Source organism: Sus scrofa, chromosome 1 (assembly GCF_000003025.6).
Source record: "Sus scrofa isolate TJ Tabasco breed Duroc chromosome 1, Sscrofa11.1, whole genome shotgun sequence".
NCBI classification, from domain to species: domain Eukaryota; kingdom Metazoa; phylum Chordata; class Mammalia; order Artiodactyla; family Suidae; genus Sus; species Sus scrofa.
The window spans coordinates 217,266,941-217,288,031 of NC_010443.5; the positions used below are offsets into that span (position 1 = coordinate 217,266,941).

The 21,091-nt window shown below is 36.8% G+C and overlaps 2 protein-coding genes across 2 annotated transcripts in view; one reads left to right on the forward strand and one right to left on the reverse strand.

Annotated features, from left to right (window-relative positions):
- Positions 1 to 21,056, reverse strand: part of CDC37L1 (cell division cycle 37 like 1) — a 27,070-nt gene extending 6,014 nt beyond the window's left edge. Inside the window, exons 1-6 of the mRNA XM_003121918.5 lie at positions 20,711 to 21,056; positions 16,894 to 17,175; positions 13,623 to 13,716; positions 6,022 to 6,137; positions 5,526 to 5,648; positions 1,248 to 1,412 (exon numbers count right to left, since the gene is read on the reverse strand). Of these exons, the coding sequence (XP_003121966.1) occupies positions 1,248 to 1,412; positions 5,526 to 5,648; positions 6,022 to 6,137; positions 13,623 to 13,716; positions 16,894 to 17,175; positions 20,711 to 20,842 (912 nt within the window). The 5' untranslated portion in view covers positions 20,843 to 21,056. The remainder of the gene's footprint in view (positions 1 to 1,247; positions 1,413 to 5,525; positions 5,649 to 6,021; positions 6,138 to 13,622; positions 13,717 to 16,893; positions 17,176 to 20,710) is intronic.
- The window catches only part of SPATA6L (spermatogenesis associated 6 like), a 65,133-nt gene continuing 65,062 nt past the window's right edge, over positions 21,021 to 21,091 (forward strand). Inside the window, exon 1 of the mRNA XM_021064067.1 lies at positions 21,021 to 21,089. The gene's annotated coding sequence lies outside the window, so the exon portion shown is untranslated. The remainder of the gene's footprint in view (positions 21,090 to 21,091) is intronic.

Sequence of the window (21,091 nt, forward strand, 5' to 3'; positions counted from 1 at the left end):
CTAAACTGGCTAAAGCTAGTCCTAAAATCTTGGGGCCTGACAATGAGAAAATGAGAGGTAACTGGTTCATTTCAAGTTCTATCAAAACCAAAATGGACAGCAACTTTCTTGTAATCCTAAGTAGTATTGGGCAGACCAGTGCTCCAACCTCCTCTTCTTTTTGACATAAATTATTTCATGCTAGTGACTTTTTTTTTAAGGGCTGCAGCTGTAGCATATGGAGTTTCCCAGGCTAGGGGCTGAATTGGAGCTGCAGCTGCCAGCCTATGCCACAGCCGCAGCAACACCAGATCTGAGCTGCAGCTTGTGGCAATGTTGGATCTTTAATTCACTGAGCAAAGCCAGGGATTGAACCTGCATCCTCATGGATACTAGTTGGGTTCTTAACCCACTGAGCCACAACGGGAACTCAAGACATTTTTATCTTAATCTAAAAGGAGACTTCCAAGATGCTCTAACAGTTGGCCAATATTACCAGAAATTATTGTTTAACAAGTAACATTAATGTGTACTAAAATGTTGCATCTGGTAGGCAACACCAATGTTTAAAGATAATACTAATAAACTCATGCAACAGATTACCTTGGTTACTACTTGTACATATGTTTTGGAGCTAACTCATCTTACTAAATTCTTATCAGTACATTTCTACTCAAAACAAGATGTTCTTCAGGAGCTATCCTGAGAAACTTATGACTGAGATGATCAATAGCTACTATCTGCCCTTAAGAATGCTTAGGTAGACCTCATCTTCTATTTATTTATTTATTTATTTATTTTTCTTTTTAGGGCCGCATGTGTGGCATATGGAGGTTCCCAGGCTAGGGGCTGAATCTGAATTGTAGCTGCTGGTCTACACCACTGCCACAGCTACATCAGATCTGAGCCATATTTGCAACCTACACCACAGCTCACGGCAACGTTGGATCCTTAACCCACTGAGCAAGGCCAGGGATAGAACCTGTGTCCTCATGGATTCTAGTCAGATTCATTTCTGCTGAGCCACAAGGGGAACTCCTCATCTTCTCTATATTTAAAGAAGTGGAACTTTGGGTGTCTCTCTAAATATTTAAGAAATGGACAAAATTTAGTGCCAAAACATGGCATGAAATGGCACTCAAGAATTACCTTCTGAGACAAGATATTTTAAAATGACCACACACATATAATGTATAAGAAGAGTACACCAAGAGAACAAAAATTATGTGAACACATTTATAAAGTAAATATTTACTTTCCCAACTTACCTGTGGTAAGGATTCTAATAAACCTATAGATCCAACACCAGAATGGGGAACATGATTCTGAACTGTAACAGGTTGAAAACTTGGTGACTGAGAATAAAGTCTGACTCTTGACTTGAACGCTTCAAGTTCATTTTTGAAAGCTTCAAAATAACCTTCTTCCTCTGCCTAGAAAACACAAAAAATACTGTTTTTTTTTCTTCAAGACTTCCAGACCACACATAACGAAAACCAATTTTGTAACAAGCATTAGGCCTGAAGTGGAAGAGGTGAAGGAGATGAATAGTTAATAGAAACCACCCAGATCCCTGTCAGATTTCTGAAAACTACCTGTTTTTATATGAATATTAAAGATAACTTTGTTCCATTTTCCTCTGCTTCAGCAAAATGAAACCAACTAAAAAGAAACAATTGCTCTTACACATACACACAAATGTCATCAAAGTAGGCTTCCTTTGTATTTCTCTTGATTTATCTGTACTTTTGACAGGATACAAGAGAGTCCTCATTTAATCTCTTGCATTCTTCTCTCCTCTTCCCACTGCTAAGCAACAGCCAAGGGATAGTCTTTAAACTTTCTAACTCTCCGTCAATTAATGAGGTGCTATATTACCTGTTATCAGTAAATCTCTGATCCTTAAAATCTATTTGTAAAAGCCACAACAACCAATTAAACTCAGTATTCAACTTCGCTATGAAAATATCTTGGTGTTTTAGTTAAGCAAGAACCTTCTTTTTAAGATGGAAAGAAAAAAGAATGATGAGGTATGTTGAGGGGGGTAATTCCCTTCAATGATGTATATAATATAAGCAAAATTCTTTTTTTGTTTTTTCTTGGCCGCACCTGTAGCCTATGAAAGTTCTTGGGCCAGGGATCAAATCTGAGCTGCAGCTGTGACTTACACTATAGCTGTGGCAATGCAGGATCCTTAACCCACTGCACTGGGCCAGGGATCAAACCCGTGCAGTTGTGGAGACAATGCCAGATCCTTAACCTGCTGTGCCACAGTGGGAACTCCTAATATAAGAAAAATTCTTGATGCAAAACATGCTTTTGGCAGTAGTCTCCATTTATAAATGTTTCCTTTGCAGATTAAAAAAAAAAGTGAAATAGAGCATATCCAATACAACAGAATATAGGTTTTAAGTTCAAGTGGTGAAAAACATTTTGTCAAAGTCTCATTCTTCAATATCACTGGACCTCTTTGTCTGCAGTGCTGTTTTTCCTTTAATATAGATTAGGTTGTATAACTGGATTAAAACCTATGGATTAGTTATCAGCATCAATATCTGTACAAATGTAAAATGCTCTGTGTGGCCATTCTTTTTAATCATTTCCTTAATTATATTACAGCATTTCACTTCAGTCAATATATGGTACTTGTGTAGACACATGGAATGTGAGCCTTCATACCCAAAAGTTATCCTTCTGAAATGGTTATACAACAAACCATTAGAACAATCAAATGGCAAAATTGGTGACTTTACTGCATGCCAAAGACCTAAGGATCTGGCTCTAGAAAGACCTGATTTTTATTTTATTAAGTAACCTATGGGTCACCTGCTCAATTTCTCTATGCTAATTTCTTCATTTTAAAAAAAGAGATAGGAGTTGCCATTGTGGCACAGCAGAGAATCCAACTGGTATCCATGAGGAATGTGGGTTGGATCCCCGGCCTTGCTCAGTGGGTTGGGGATCCAGCATTGCTGTGGCTGTGGTGTAGACCTGTGGCTGTGGCTCCAATTCAACTCATAGCCTGGGAACTTCATGTGCCGCAGATGCGGCCTTAAAAAAAAAAAAAAAAGAGAGAGAGAGAGAGAAAAAAAGGAAATACTAAACCTCATAAAATATTATAAGGATTTAATGAGTTAAATCCATGTAAAATGTATATATCCATTTAAACGGATTAATCTATGTGAAATGCTTAGAATACCTGGCACAAAGTAAGCACTCCATGAAATTTTTTCTTAACTAAAAAAAAAAAAATTATTAAGACTTCAGAGCTCTTCAGTTCTATTTTGTCAAAGAAAATTTCAAAGAATATATATAGTTTAGCTATATTCCATTATCTTATTAAGCACTAGTTCAAACATAGCCATTAATGTAAGAAGAAAAGGAAAGCATGCTGTTTTTTTTTTTTTTTAAATGCCTATTGTCAAGTGAAAATTTAGAAGAGTTATCAGAAGCCTAGCTAAAATACCAACTCAATCATTTACTTATTAAAAATACTGTTTGGGGAAAATTTCCTATTTTAATAGTAGAAGGTAGGACTACTGCCATTCTGGCAAAAATTTTTAAATTTAAAAATATAGTGTTTTTCTCTATTCATAAAAGGAAACATGTTCATTGTAATATATGAAAAAGAAAAAGGAAATCATTCATAATTCTCCCACCCAAGTATAATCATAAGCTTTTGGTGTATATCCTTCTAACTTCTATTTGTGTATGCTAAATGTATCATATATTTTAAAAAGAGCATGTAAACTATGCACAATTTCTTGGGCAAAAACTCCACTATGTACCCTCAAAAATTAGGAAATAGATCATTACTAGTATCTTAGAGATGGTTTCAAAGAGCTTTCCATCTCTCTCTTTGAAGTTAACATTGTCATCACTTGTCTTTTTTTTTTTGGCCATGCCTGCAGCATGAGGAAGTTCCAAGGCCAGGGATCAGACCTGTGCCATAGCAGTGACAATGCCAAACCCTTAACACTTAGGCCGCCAGGGAACTCCTATCATAACTTGTCTTAATCCACTCCTTTGCCTCTTCAGTTTTACCACTTATGTATCCCTCAATAATATAGTGTTTAGTTCTGCTTGTTTTTGAACTTTATAAAAAATATAAAACATTAAAAAAATGACACCAGATAATATCATTCTAAGACTTGTTTTTTTATCCATACCAATGTTGATTAGTATATTACCAAAAGACTATACCACAATTTATTCACTCTGTAAACAGACATCTGGGTGTTCCCAGACTTTGTGCTATTATGAATTCTAGGAGGTACATATATATACACAAGAATTTCTCTAGGGTGCAGTTCTTAAGGGTCTCAGGACTCCTTCACACTCTTGAAAATTACTGAGGAAGCTAAGAATTCTTGTTTATGTAGGCTATGTCTATCAATATTTATGTGAGGCAGAAATTAAAACTGAGGAATTTAAAAAATATTAACTGAAATATAACAATAACAAATCATTATATGTTAACATTTCTATTAAAAAAAACACAAAAAACTATTTCTGAAACAATTTAGTGAGAAGTCTGGCTTAATAGAAGATAGCTGGATTTACACATCTGCTTCTATATTAATCTATGCTATACATTTATGAAAGAATGAGAGTGAAAATGGCAAATAGCATCTTATTATTATTATGAAAATAGTTTTGTTTTTGTTTTCTTTTCTGTTTCTTTTTTGGCCACCTCGAGCATATGGAGTTCCCAGGCCAGGGATCAGATCTGAGCTATAGTTGTGACCTATGCCACAGCAGCAGCACCACAGTAGCAGCAACTCTGTATTCTTAACCTATTGTGCTGGGCTGGGATTGAACCTGTGTCCCAGCACTACAGAGATACTGATGATCCTGTTGTGCCACGGCAGGCCTCCTGAAAGGGTCCTGAAGACCCTTGAGTGTCCCCGGACCGCATGTTGAGAAATTTTTCTCTATGGTATATATCTAGAAGAATTTTGGTATTAGCACTTGTCTTATTCAGTTTTACAAGGAAATTTCCCAAAGTGGTGATATCAATTTAAACTTCTACAGGCAGTGAATATGAAGTCTTATTGCTCTACTTCTTGTGCAACTTTTAAATTATTAACCTAATGAGTGTGAAATGTTACTTAAACTTTTTGGACTTAGCTTTTTTTTAAATATAGATGACATCATCCTGAATATATAAATATGTATCACTTCTTTTGACTTTATAGCAAAGCATTTTATCAGATCAGTACAAATTCTTCACATATACAATTTTGATGGCTGCACAGTATTGTGTACCACAGGTTTTTTTTTTTTAAATCATTCCTCTAATTTTTCTGAATACATACATTCATTTCAATGGGTCTCAATTTCACATAAATACTACAATAAACCTCTTGTATAGTTGCCTTAGATCTAAATTAGCATGAAAACAGTAATGTAATTTTCCTTCATTATAAAATCTATAGAATTTAGCCTGTGGCACTCTGGTTGGATGGCTTCCTTTGATGTGTATGGACAAGAGGTCTCAGCTAAAGCCAAACCTTTCCATTTAATAATATCAAACAGCTACTTACTTTGGCTTTCTGGAAAAATAAACGAAAACATCCTCTTGGATCCACATTACAGTTTTTGGCCATTTCCATAATAAACTGCATTACGACAGCTTGATGTGCTATTTGTTCCATTAGAGCCCCTTTCTGAAAATAAATACATTAAAATTATAAGAAATAGCTTTGGAAGTATATTTAATGTTGTGACTACTATTTGGATTTTTAAAACGCGGTTTTAAATAGGTTAAAAAGAAAAAGGTATGGGAATAAGATAGATGGAAGGATAGGGAGGCAGGAAAAGCTCACTTGAAAAAAGTTTCCCTAATCTAAGTGAAATAACTAAAGAAAAATTGTAACAGTCAACTAAAGTAGATATGAAAACAAAATTGTAATTCCATTTAATGACCTTTCTGCTTTCAATTAAAGTAATGCAAAACAAACAAACAAAAAAACCAACCAAACAAAAAAGTAAATCAGAATTCCACCAAGGTTCCCAGAAATTTTAAGTTTCACACAATACCTGTTCTGCTTCTAGATGAAAACACCATAAAATAAGATACTTAGCAGTTTCTTCACATACAAGGTATGGATTGTCAGACAAAAATCTCTGACTATCATCCCATCGACTTAACATACCTGTTAAAAAAAAAGAATTAAATCATCAATGTCAAAAATTTTCCTCCTGTAAGCAAAGAAATGGTTTTTTTTCGGTCTTTTGTCCTTTTTTAGGGCCACGGTTGCGGCATATGGACTAGGGGTCTAATCAGAGTTGTAGCCGCCGGCCTATATCACAGCCACAGCAACGCCAGATCCCAGCTGTGTCTGCAACCTACACCACAGTGCACAGCAATGCTGGATCTTTAAACCCACTGAGTGAGGTTCGGGATCGAACCCGCAACTTCATGGTTCCCAGTCGGGTTCGTTTCCACTGCGCCATGACGGGAACTCCAAGAAATGGTATTTTAAAATGATCCTCTATAAAGACAACTCATATTACCACAGCAATATGATACAGGAAAAGAGCAAATGAAGAGGGATTATAAAGCATCCTCATGGATCCTAGTCTGGTTTCTTACCACTGAGCCATCAAGGCAAATGTGAATAAGTAATACTGAATCTCTTGAAATTATCTGTACTTACTTTAGTCCAGGATGACCAGTCATCTCTATTTGCCCAGGGCTTCAGGCATTCCCCAAATGCAGGACTTATGGCTTTACACCACTCAACCTACTTTAGCTTGACAAATTATTTGATATAAAACTTGCTGTGAATTTTGAAAGCTATTTCCAATGAACTGAATTATCATAGAAATTTTATAAGGCTATCTCAATACTTTGGCAATAAATTTTTCCTCTAGATGCAAAATGAACTTCCATATGTTAAAGTCCCACATCAGGAAATGTGTAAAAACAAAACTGAGGACAAACGTCTTCCTGAGAAATAACACAGGAACATATGGAAATCAATTGAAAATAAATGATTTTTCCTCACTTAAAAATTTATTAGAAAGCATTTTAGTGTTTCTCATAAAGAGTTTTACAAGCTTTATAGAGTTATTTTACCAACATCTTGGATATAGTGAGTAGATCACTTTAAATTCTGAGAAACAAAATCATTTAAGTTACTTTAAACTACTCAAACTATAAAGAATCTAATTAATAACTTCTAAGGCTCAGATCTAAAGAAACCATAATCTTATTTGTCATACCCAGCCATAAAATAAATCCGATATAGCAATTTAATTTAATAAAAGCCTTGCCTTTATTATACTTTTTTTTTCTCTTTTTTTCTTTTTACAGCCGCACCTGTGGCATATGGAAGTTCCCAGGCTAGGGTTGAAATCCAAGCTGCATCTGTGACCTACACCACAGCTTGTGGCAATCCCGAATCCTTAACACACTGAGCAAGGCCAAGGATCAAACCTACATCCTCACAGACACTATGTCAGGTTCTTAACCCACTGAGCCATATAGCAGGAACTCCTACTACACATCTGAAGCGGTGATATTTTCAACTCTATTTACCATCCATAGAGAGATCACTCCTTCTCCTGTTTACAACTCCATGGAAACACGTGACTCACTTAGGTACCAAAATGCTATCTATTTTGGTCTCTTTTGCAGGAAAGAATAAATGAAAGGGTTAGTGACACTTGTAGGGGCCATGACAAAGAGTGTCATTAAACATTAAAGTTTTTAAACTACTTAATACCAGAGCCAAAATTAGCACTTGAGGATGATGATGGCTTTTTCTTTACCTGAGAAGTAATTGTCAACACTTGATTTCAAGAACACATACCAAATTATTATGAGATTGAGAAATTACATTATAAGTAGTCCATATAGATCTCTGTGGGAAGTGTATGGAATTTTATGAACAAAATAGATCAAGAGAATGGCTTAGTGGGACAGAACACAACTGAAATCACAACTTTTATCTTGGAATTTATAAACAAACTTAAAAACAAATGGAGAGTAACACAATCTAGCATGATGACTCTAGGACTAAACTGCCTAGGTTGGAGTATCAGGTTTACCACTCACTCTACCTTGGGTAAATCCCTTTTATACCTCTATGCTTCCATTTCCTCATCTGCAAAACAGGGCTAAAAATAGTACCTAACTCAGAATTGTTGTTAAGATTAAAGATTAAAGGAGTTAATATTTAAAAAGCATGTAATAAAACAGTGCCTGACAGAGAGTACACACTTGATAAATGGTAGTCGTTATTAATACAATATGAACTATCATTCATTTATCAAATATTAAGTAATCCTTTGGTTAAGAATAATCTAGTCTTTTAAAGTAGCCGAACGACTTCTCTGTGTGCTTAAAAAAATTACTCTGACAAATTAGGAGTTCCCGTCATGGCTTAATGGTTAACGAATCCGACTAGGAACAATGAGGTTGCAGGTTCGGTCCCTGCCCTTGCTCAGTGGGTTAATGATCCGGTGTTGCCATGAGCTGTGGTGTAGGTCGCAGATGCGGCTCAGATCCCTCGTTGCTGTGGCTCTGGAGTAGGCCAGTGGCTACAGCTCTGACTCCTACCCCTAGCCTGGGAACCGCCATATGCTGCTGGAGTGGCCCTCAAAAGGCAAAAAGAACAAAAAAAAAAAAAAAATTACTTTGACAAATTAATATTTTAATTGTGAATTTTCATCCATGTATTTTTCTGTTGAATGTCTAAATCCCAATCCACCTATTAGCTCTCACTATTCCACCTGATTCCTAAAATGGTTCTCGAATACATGCCCTTATTTATATTTCCCAAGATTCTTTGCATTATACTTATAGAATGATATATTATAATCTTTTAAATTATACTAAGAAGTTTCATTTCTCAATGTAACTAAAAATCTCCCAACTAGGTTGTGAATTTCTTAAAAAACAGTATAAGACCTCTTTTTCTATGTATCCAGAGCTCCAGATCTCCTATATTCCCAATCACCTACCACCAGAGAGCTCGGTCTTCCTTCCTTCCTTTCTTTTTAGGGCCGCACCCACGGCATATAGAAGTTTCCAGTTCCCAGGCTAGGGGTCAAATCGGAGCTACAACTGTCGGACTGCGCCACAGCCACAGCCAGACAGGTTCCAAGCCGCCTCTATGACTTACACCTCAGCTCATGGCAATGCCAGACCCTTAACTCACTGGGCGAGGCCAGGAATTGAACCTGTATCCTCATGGATCCTAACTGGGTTCGTTACTGTGGAGCCACAACAGGAACTCCCAGATAGCTATTTCTACCTACATGTTTGCACATAAATTAATCTTATTTGAAACCAAACCCATTCTTTTCTCCTTGCCATCTATATTTCTTCCTAAGCTCCAGGTCAAGCATTCTACAAATTCTTCTAACATTTCCATTCATCCCACATCTAACTTATCACTAAATCCAGTGGATGTGCTATTACAATCTGTCAATATGGTGAATCACATTATGTGTCTTCTAATGTTAAACCATCCTTGAATTCTTAGGATAAACCTGTTAAAAATATTTCTTTTTCAGATCATAAATATGAAGTATATGTACTGTGAAGAATTTGAAAAATCCAAAAAATAATGATCTCATGTGATACTACAAGAGAATTAATGTTAATTCTTAACATTAATTAATGTTATTTTCCTCCGGCTTATTTTTTGACTTTTAGAGAAACACAATTAGAATCATATCATATATATTATTTTCCTACTCAATACATTTCACATTCTATTCAAGAGTACTTTTATTAAACGTTTTTCAAAAACAGGAAACTGATGTGTTTTTTAAAAGCAATATATAAGTGATTGTTTTGAAGAGACTGATTACCCACCCAAACCACAACTGATTCTATCAGAGTGTCTATGCAATATTTATAGGTTTTGATAAAATTCCCATTGGCAACACCCTACCCAGAGTCAAAAAATGCTGACTCACAGCTAATTTCGGTTGGCAGTGAACACATAATGTATAGTGAAAAACTGTATTACATCATTAAAAACTGTATTACATCATTAAAAACTCTTTATGATCAACTCTGGTGATCATAAAGAGTGATGTGAAAGATGCATATAACTGAATAAAACTACTTTATGAAATTCAAAAGGAAACAGACTATTTCTATGTTGATATTTTATATTTATAAAACATGAGTTAACTAAATTAACAAATAATAAATTAAATACAAATATGGGGGGAACCAGTACTTCACAATATTATTAGATGGTAAATTATAAGGATAAAAGCAATATGAGAAAGATAGTCAAAAAATTCCACAAAGGAAAGTTGGGTGGAACTTTGAAGAATGTAAATACACATGAGACCACAGAGAAGTATAGTGTGAAGTCACTGCAGCCCTTCACAGCCTCGCATGTTCTAGGCCCATGTTTTCCCCAAGAGTCTGGAATGCAATCCAAGTTTGGAAAGTCTCCAGCTAAAAGTTTTAATCACAGCTGCTATTCCAGATATGTTTAGTTTAAAGGAGAGTATCAATGTAGTTATCCCGGCAAAAATTTTTCCCCTTTACTACAACATGTATATAACACCAGAAACATCTGCTTTCACCCAGCTGGGACAATATTAAACTTTCACTGTCTTGCTTCAGGTCTCTACCAACTGTGCCATAAGTCAGTCCCCTGGGACTCTGACTGTCTCATCATCCCACATGACTGCAAAGTAGTCTACTCCATTCTGATGGAACTTGGTGAGCAGGATGTAGCAGAAATCCCAAATGTTTTGGTAACACACAAACATGCCAGAAAGTGGGAAATAAAACAGCAAAATTTTGGGAGCCTCCTTCCTTAGTAATATTTCTGGGAGTCAGGGGCTGCAGCAAGTAGGGTATCTCTTCCAAAGTCAATATGCATTTCCACTAAGAAATAGGCACAACGTGAATCTGGGAATGGCTATAGGGTCTGGTTGGCTCCGAAGACAGTAGGCTCTGGTTAATATTATAGCATTTGACACTGGAAGCCCACATATGCAATGGCAAAACAATTGTTTATTAGTCACTTATGGATGTCCTGTTAACCTTTCTCCTCAGCCATCTGATTGCTTGTGAAATTTTATAAACTTAGGGTTCATGGTGGTAGATATGAGATTGCTTATATAGAGATTCAATAACATGGGATCTCTTCATCAAGGATATTGCAGGTTAGCCACTGAATACTTAATCTGTCAGTAGTAGAAACCAGTACTGAAACTTCAGTATTGGCACCCAAAGCTGGAAAGGCGAGCCAACCACCAAATAACAGGCTGATTATCTTTGTCCCATTTCATCTTGGTGGGTCCAATGATTCCTCACTTGAACAAGCCCATTAGAGATCTGGTATTTTCCTCCCTCCTTGCCATGCTACTATCAATAATATTATCTGTGGTCTTAGTAAATAAGGTATTCCCCATATCACATTATTTCTTGACCCCAAAACTCAACTTACAGCAAAAGAAATGAAGACAAAAGGCTTGTGAAATTCAGTGGCCTTATGAACATCACTATAGGTTTTATTCAATAGTGAAAAGTTATTTATTTATTTATTTTTACTATTTTTTTTTTTTTGGTCTTTTTGCCATTTCTTGGGCCACTCCCACGGCATATAGAGGTTCCCAGGCTAGGGGTTGAATCGGAGCTGTAGCCACCAGCCTACGCCAGAGCCACAGCAACACGGGATCCGAGCCGCGTCTGTGACCTACGCCACAGCTCACGGCAACGCCGGATCCTTTAACCCACTGAGCCAGGGCAGGGACTGAACCCGCAACCTCATTGTACCTAGTCGGATTCGTTAACCACTGTGCCACGACGGGAACTCCAATGCTGAAAAGTTTTATTGAAGACTTACACAGTTACACTGCCAGGTGGGTTACTATGCCTTGTGAGGTAGGGATATTTTCCTAAACAAATATTATGACCATAGCTATTGGCTTATGTTAAAAGTGAGGGAACTATTTTCTCATGGACTAGGTTTCCCATAGCTCCAAAGCAAGTAGCCTACAGAATGCCAGCTGTGTGAAAGCATCTTGAGGGATGCTATTCTACCAAGGGCAGTGATGCTCTGAAAGAGCAGTTAGAATATGGTACTCCCTTTTCCTACAGAACACACAGGTCTAGGAAGTATGGACTGCAGATGGGAGTTGCAAATCACATTATCACACCTAAGCTGCAAATCACATTATCACATTTGCAAAATTTTTGCTTTTTATCCTTATAATTCAGGACTCTGCTCATTTAAAGAATTTAATATCTATCCAATGGAGGATTATACATCCATTTTTTTCTATTATAAATAATAGTGAAATGATAATATGTACAAAAATAAACTTCATTTTTTCAGACACTACTCTTGAATTAAAGAGAATATACAGCTTCTTTCACTTTTTAAAATAAAAAGTATGAGAAAAATTAATAAATTTTATGAATAAACTTTATGAAATAATTTTATGAATGAACTGCATAAAAAAGGAAAAATCTAAGATAGTATCTATTGTACTGACATAACTGAAGGATGAATGAAATTCTAAATACTTTGGGAGAAAAACACCAACAGGAAAAAGGTCTCAAAATGCCATTTAAAAAGCTTATTAACAGGGAGTTCCTGTCGTGGCACAGTGGTTAACGAATCCGACTAGGAACCATGAGGTTGCGGGTTCGGTCCCTGCCCTTGCTCAGTGGGTTAACGATCCGGTGTTGCCATGAGCTGTGGTGTAGGTTGCAGATGCGGCTCAGATCCCACGTTGCCGTGGCTCTGGCGTAGGCCGGTGGCTACAGCTCCGATTCGACCCCTAGCCTGGGAACCTCCATATGCTGTGGGAGCGGCCCAAAGAAATAGCAAAAAGAAAAAAAAAAAAAAAAAAAAAAAAAAGCTTATTAACATACTACCAATAAAAAAAACTGTTTGCTAAATTAATAATTATACTTCTCAGTAGCATTTTCACTCAAGTAGTTATCACATTGCTTATAATTCTTAGAACAAAGCATTCTATTTCCTGACTGCCTTTGTACATGCTGTTGTTATTGCCTTGCTTCCCTTATCTACATGAAAAACTCCTATATGTTCCTCATAATCTAGTTCAGATGTTACCTTCTCTGGGAAGCCTTCACTTGCATTAACATCATCTCATCACTTTTCCCCAATAGAGAAAATTATTTTTCAGTTTTCTGAATACATATTTCTATTACATTATTTATTATAAAGTAATTGTATTATTTATCTGAATAACAATTCAAAGATCTGATGAGCTATATAGCATTACATCCCCACACCTGAAAAAAAAATGAATGCTGATCTTACAAATGTAAGATAATCAGATACCAAGGAAGCAAAAATGAAAAAAGACAAAAACAAAGATTAGTTGGGAAATGGAAAGAATCTATGGAGTAAAAAAGACCATGTCTTAGAGGGCAGGATTATATAACAATAAATTGAATTTTGCATTTCTTCACAATTCAGTTTACTCTTTTACTCTATTTTTTCAAGACCAAAAAAAAACCAATAGTCTAAAACAAGAGCTATACAACTGTGCCAGAAGTAGCTACATAATTGGAGTTTGTCAATTACCTTCTTTTTGGTCCCCATTTTATAAATCCATTTTTTGTACACATTTATAACACCAAATATCACAAAAGAAGGAAACTCACATAGTAGACTTACCAAAATGTCTGATTTTTTGCTCATATTTCTGCATAAATGATTTTGATTTATCTTCATCTTCTGTTTCTTTTCTTTTATCTTGATTAATAAAACTCTTAAGGAAAAAATGGAGTTAAAAATCAGATTTTATATTCTAATTGGATCTCTTTTCTCAGATACTGAATACCTAGCAATCCTTTTATAGAGACTATAAAAGTGATACAGTAAACTGATACTATATCATTAAATTCATCTGTTAAAACTCTATGAAGAATTAAAATGTTCTTGTAATGGAATTTCATTAGTCTTATTTTAAAATGATATATGTGCAAAAAAATGATATAATTATTTTAGAAATCACACAGAAAAACAAATGAATTAAACTTTTGTACAACTGAATTTCCCTATAAAAAGCAGGTATAGAAAGATCCTTTGCATGCGTAATTATGTTCTGCATTATTCATTTCCATTAAATATTTTCAACTCTAAGCTCTGGAGTTCTTGCTGGAAACAAATTCAAAGCTTATAGTGAATAAAATATATTTACTATAAACTCTTTGATAAGACAAAATCTAAAATAGATCTTTGTTGTGAACTTTTTTTTTAGGAGAGGCCAAAGAGCTTTATTCTGAAATCAAGCACACATTTCTAATAGGGAAGTGCTTATTTCCAGCTAAGTAAGTCATAAAACAGACCAAGATGAAGTTTTTATCTGGCCATAAAAACTGGCAGAACAGTTTCTCAGAACATTCTGTAATCACATTTAAACCTTGAGATCATCACTGCCAAAAATGAAAACCAAAAACTAGCTCTCTGTCAGTTTGCAATCAGGAAGCACACAAGTTTACATATTTCAAAATAAAAGCTTTTCTCCTTTATGTATTCTGCTATCTAGACCAGCACTGTCCAATAGAAATATAATCCAAGTCACAAATGTAATTTAAAGTTTTTTATCAGCCACATTAAAAAGCAAAAAGAAACAGATGAAATTAACAACATACGTATTTAACCCAACATATCCAGCATATTATCATTTCAACATGAAAGCAATACAAAAAAATTAATAATGAAATATTTTACTTTTTTTGGTACTAAGACATTGGAATCTGGTGTGTATTTTACACTTACAGCACATCTCAATTCGGACTAGCCACATTTCAAGCGCTCAATAGCACATGTGGCTAGCGGCTATCGAGTTGGACAGCGCAGATCTAAACCAGTCCTCTCAAGTCTCAAGCTCCCAGACAAAATCAATGTACGATTTTGAGCAAATGACTGGAACATAAAGATAGTCCTAATTAATGTGTGGTATAAATGTAGACTATCTTAGAACCTAAGTTTAAAAAAAAAAACAAACAATTAAAAGCAAAGACAAATAAAAATATTTTCTTTGTGACCACTGTGTAAACAGAAGAGACATTAACTTTATAAAACAAAGAAATGCTGTTTTGACCATTCCCTCTGGAATAAAAAATAGTTTTGAGGTACAAATGCAAACCAGAAATAATACTTAAAAAAAGACATATCCCTTAGAACAATATATACAGAGATAGCACATCATTCAGATAAAGAATGATCTTGTTGAAGGTGGAGAAAAATATATAAATTGGTACAAACACAGAAAAAGTCTAGAAAGACATGACTCATTGTTAACAGTGGTTATCTCTGGGAAATGGAAATGGAGGTGAAGGAAGCCTTTCAATTCTATTTTATACACTTTTTTTCCCCAAGAAGCATGTTGTTTATTACTTTATCACCATTAAAGAATAAAGTGCTGATAGGGCTAGTGGTATTGCACATTTACCTATGTGTGTATTAGTGCTGTAGAACTAAAGCTGGTCCAGGGAAAGAAATTTAAGGTGTTTAAGAGCAGGGAATTGAGAGTGGGTGCCAGAGCAGAAATATGTAGTGTTACAGACTACGTCTAGAACATAATGATGTTTAAAGGTAAAGTGAATGTGGACTTAGAAGAGAATGAGCAGTCTACTCTTGAAGCTTGAGAGTTAAATTTAGTACAAATAGAAAGAAGTACTACTTTACACATTAGTTGAAAATGACTGAATTTCATTGCCCATTTCTTTTTCAGATACAAAAGTCAAAGAATAAGGCCTAGGAGTTCCCGTCGTGGCGCAGTGGTTAACGAATCTGACTAGGAACCATGAGCTTGTGGGTTCGGTCCCTGGCCTTGCTCAGTGGGTTAGGGATCCGGTGTTGCCGTGAGCTATGGTGTAGGTTGCAGACTTGGCTTGGATCCCACGTTGCTGTGGCTCTGGCGTAGGCCAGTGGCTATAGCTCCGATTAGACCCCTAGCCTGGGAAACTCCATATGCCGTGGGAGTGGCTCTAGCAAAGGCAAAAAGACAAAAAAAAAAAAAGAATAAGACCTACTGGGGAGTTCCCCCATTGTGGCTCAGTGGTTAACCAACCCGACTAGTATCCATGAGGATGCAGGTTTGATCCTTAGCTTCGCTCAGTGGATTAAGGATCTGACATTGCAACAAGCTGTGGTGTAGGTCGAAACACAGCTTGGATCCCTCCTTGCTGGGGCATAGGCTGGCAGCTACAGCTGATTTGACCCCTAGCCTGGGAACCTCCAAATGCTGAGGGTGCGGCCCTAAAAAGACAAAAGACAAAAAGCAAACAAAGAATAAGGCCTATGTAATCCAGTGAGAAAAAGAAGACTGTTCTTAATGACCTGGCATAAGTATTATACTACTCTTTCAGTAATAACGCTTGTAACACTAAGTCCAAATTACTGTGGGGTTTACTAAATACATACTGGCAAGTAATAGTGAGAGACTTTGTTTTGTTTGATAAATCTGGTAACTATATGTTAGTGTTAGAAAACCGAAAGTGAGCCCATAGGACAGCAATATCAGAAAGGGCTCTTAACATCTGAGCTGCACCTCATGCCAGACCCTATGCTACCTGCTTTTAAGACATTATTTAGTCTTCATACCCACTCTATACATTTGAGGAAACTGAGGCTTAGAGAAGTTAAGAGACTTGCCCAAGGTCACAAAGCCAGCATGTGACAAAGTCGAGATTTAGGCAGTATGACTCTAAAACCCCCACTTACACTCAGTATGTTACATCGCAGCCACGTAACTGGATTAAGGACTACCCACATTAGATACTACTAGGAATATAGGTTTATGTAACAACAGTTCTCCTAAACTGTCAAAAATGAATACTGTTTACAGGATTCTGTTGCTTTGTTATCAGATATGCACAACTGATTTGTACAACTTCAGTGATTCTTTCTTTCATTATAGTTCAATAAAAGGTGGTACCTTATTAAAAACATCCTTGCTAATGGCATCCATGTTCCAGAGACACATTCTCTCTCTTTGTACTAGAGCCTCTTCTTTCTGCCGCCATTCTTCTTCCCGTTGCCGCAGTTCTGATACTGCTGTTTGTGCTTTGGCATGTTCCTGATCCAAGGACTCAGAGTTATGCAGTGCTAAGCTACCAAGTTTCTGCTGAGCTTCAGCGAGATTCCATTTGCAAGCCACAGAACTCTTCACAAACTCTTTCTGCTTCTGGCAAGCCATTTCAATTCCATGGCTATACATCTGGATAAAAAACAGGATTTTTTTTTAAAAAGAAGTGAATAAAACAGGTACATTTATGCAACACAGTTCAATTTTCCTTTAGGCAAGGCTTTCTTGACGTTTTTGGTACACAGGTATCTGGCCTGCTGTGTTTTAAGATACAATTTTATATTATAGGCCTTGTTTCACCAACTAGCTTTTGTGTTAATTTGTGCCTGTCCCCTGACAACTATCAGCAACAAAAAGCCTGGCAACTAGCACAGTGTTCTGCATACAGTGAGGGCTCAACAAATATTTGCTTTATAGTCTTCATAATCCTGAAACAGCAGAATAATGAGAACAAAAGCTTAAATCTAATTCATCAACTTATAACTCAACATGCTGAAAATCAGACCTTTAGAGTTTTGCTCTACAAGTTCTTTACTGAAAAAAACCTTTTTATTTAGAAGTAATCATTTCTTCATTTCTATGTTCTCTCTGTATTATACCAATCCTTGTTAATCTGAGTTCTTATTGGAAATTTCTATTTATAATTGACTATATCAAATAGATATCCTTTAACTTAATCCTAATCAAAACAAGCAAGGTTTTTTTTTTAAAAAGTCACAATTTTACTCTAATCTAGTCCCTTATCTGCATCACCATTCAGGCCCTTATAATTTCACATTTTAAATATATAAATTCAGCCCTTCTCATCTCAAGCCATTCTGTACTCTACTAGACTTTGAGTGCTCTCTCCAAGAAACAAATCTGATAATTATACTCATTTTTAGAGCTTTGGGATAAAGTGCAAATTCTGTGGCATGGCATGGTCTCACTTCCTATTATGTTTCTGGATTCAGCTCTAGTTACTCTTCTACTTGTTCACTTATTCTTTCCATCCCCCTACTTCAATGTGGCAACCCTCCTTCACTCCATCTCCCCAAACTCCCATCTCCATCCATTCCAGATTCTGGCATCACATCCCTTCCATCCTTTCCTGTCCTTCTCCACCCAAGTTATGCAGACTTTTATAGTGCTGTTCTCACACAATATAGTGCTCATTTGTTTACCTGACTATTAGCCTCTTGAGGGGCTAGAGTTCAATAAATCTTAGATAAATACATGACTCTTGACTTCTTGGAACAGACAAGCAGTATTAAAGAATTCTAAGGCAAGTACCCCCTGCAAGGGCCCTCCTTCTTAGCCGAGTCTTTAGGCAAACTTAGATTTCTACTGCAACAAATGTGCTGTTGCTATTCAGATGTTTTAGTTACTCATTTAGCAGGTCTGCAGCCCAGGTACTACATAGTTGTAACCAACCAAGTTAAGTATTTATTTTTACTTTTTGCTATCTTAGAATAGGATCAAGAATAACTGTAGACTAGTTATGTTTAAGAAGGGATCAGAAAAAGGAGAAAAATGAAGCTATAAAATATAATTTGTACGAAAAGACAAAGAAGTACAAAGGAAGACAAGGACACATTGAAATATCTCGCATTTTCAAATTATGTGGGAACAAATTCTCAAATCAAACACAGAAGTCTTATTTCCAAATTCTAAAATAATTTAGGTTTAAATTCTCTACAGGCTACAAAGACAATGTTTGGGCATTTGAGCAAACTATCCAATATAAATGGAGATGACTAATTATATTTTAATGAACTTAGATTCGAAAAAGAAAATGTTGGCATTTAGGTCTATTAATGTAAAAAAAAGTCTAACGGAACTTTTCATGAAAATTTCCAAACAGGATCTTTAAGTTTTAAACTGCCTTTACATTAACTGAATCTCAGAACTATGCATCACATGCGACATTAAAATGTCTAGATTCCCCATATATGGTAGAAATAAACCAAAGCTGTTTTTATGTTTATAAAATGAATTAAACATTTTACTCCTTCCAAGTATTCCAACAGAAAAACTTAAGTCCTAAAATTTAAAACCAGTAAGGCACATAAGTAGGTTTGTTATAAATACATGAATTAATTTAGGATTAGCAGTCATTTTGCAAATTTTAGCACCATTCAGAGGTAGTTTCGGCCAAATAAAGTTTTACTTTACATCACAGTATGAGCAGTGCAGTAGGTGGGAAGAAATACTACCATGTGTAGGAAGTGGATTCTAGTTTTAATCCTGTCAATGACTAGCTATAGGGTTTCAGGGAAATCACTTTTAAAGAAAGAGATAAGCCTATTCATTTTTAAAATTCCTTTCAGCTAAATAAGCTTATAATTCCAAATGCATAAATAAAAAGTAACATACAGCTATTTTTAAAATTCAGAGTTTCTCTTAAGTTACTGTTTAGATCCAACCACAATCCATTGAAATTCTTGAGACCTTTCTATCCTCTCCATATGCCTTCAAAATCGACAATGGTAACTGCTGTTCATTCTTTTTCTCTCTCTGTAACAGATTCACTATGTGCTCATATAACACATTTTGTATATAAAGATGACACCAGTGATCCATAATTAGTGGGTGACTACTGACCTATCAACTCTCATTCTGTCCTCCTAAAAAATGTCTTGTACATTCCCAGCGACTGGCTGAAGTACAGCCTGTGGTTATGAAACAGCATTTTTCTCTGTGCAGCCAACTAATCCTGAGAGCTGGGCATAGGATCGATGATCTTACACTTACTGGAAAACGATTGAAATCACTCATTTTCATTAAGAGCTAGCAAGATGAGTCCCGAGTAAAACTGTATTAATTCAGTTAAGCCCTCAGGGATCCCATTTTGCAAGAAGCCTAGAGGGCAGACACCTACAATTCGTTTCAGTGAGTTTAGTCCAGTGATCCTGAAATATACTTCAAAAACATACTCCAAGACAAAGTGACATGAACAGTAAGCACTGCCTAAGATAAGACCCAGGAAAACCCTAAATGATAGTATATCACATCCAGATAATTTTCAGAGTAAAGAAGGCTGGGCTGAAAACCACAAGCAGTTTCAGGGATCTGAGTAAGTCTGAAGGAAAAGGCAAATGCGTGCCTTTATGTTTTTACTTCAGAATGGTATGAAACAAAACTAAAATCATAATCATAAGGGGGAAATGGTCACGCCAATCAGTGAGCATGATTTACGCCATCAAAAGCCGAGTTTTACAGAATTTGCTCAGATGTCAAAAGTCAGTGAAATAAATTGGATCGGAAACGTTTATGTCAGGAGCTCAACCATTCACTGTTCTCATCAACTGTATATTAGAGCCGTCAACAGAATAAAGTACTCGGATAAATGCAGGCACAAGAGGACAAAGGGTCACTGTTATAGCGTGAACCGACCTAAATCTGCTGCTGTCAAAAGGCGGGTGACGGGGAGTAACTTCTTCCAAGGGTGAGAAATTAGCCAAGGTGAAAAAGGTGTGCGTGGAGGTTGGAAATAAATGGCCAGCCCCTCTTCGAAGACCTCAGTAGATGCTACAAAGCGATGGGATGGAATCAGGCCCCCGGCGCCCGGGGTGGGGAAGTGGGGACTCAGAACAGGGCACAGAAGAGGGTCGCAGGAACAGATAACTCTGGGGGCCTGGTGACGGAACCTTCTCATCCCCTCCGCAGAACGCGGGCCCCTTCTCACCTGGGAGCCGCCGCCGGGCAGCTGCAGGCAGCGGGGAGAACCAGGGGACACATCCAAGTCACTCTCTTCCTCAGCCTCACCTCCTGCCCGAGGGAGGCTCCAAGGTCCTGGCGGCGGCCACGGCTGCTCCATGTCCTGCTGCCCACAGCCCCACAACCTCTACTGCCAACCGACTTAGCGTTAGTGGAACCTACTGCGCGGTGCCAGCCGCCCCAGCCGGCGGGGGCCGTTACCCAGAATCCCTTGGCAGGCCGCGACGCCGACGCACGCCCCGTACTAGCCCAGGCAGCGCTACAGGCAGACGGCGGAAAAAGACTGACTCCACCTGAAACGTCATTTCCGGATTAGAAGGCGGAGCCTTCCTAGGCCCCTCCCAGAGGT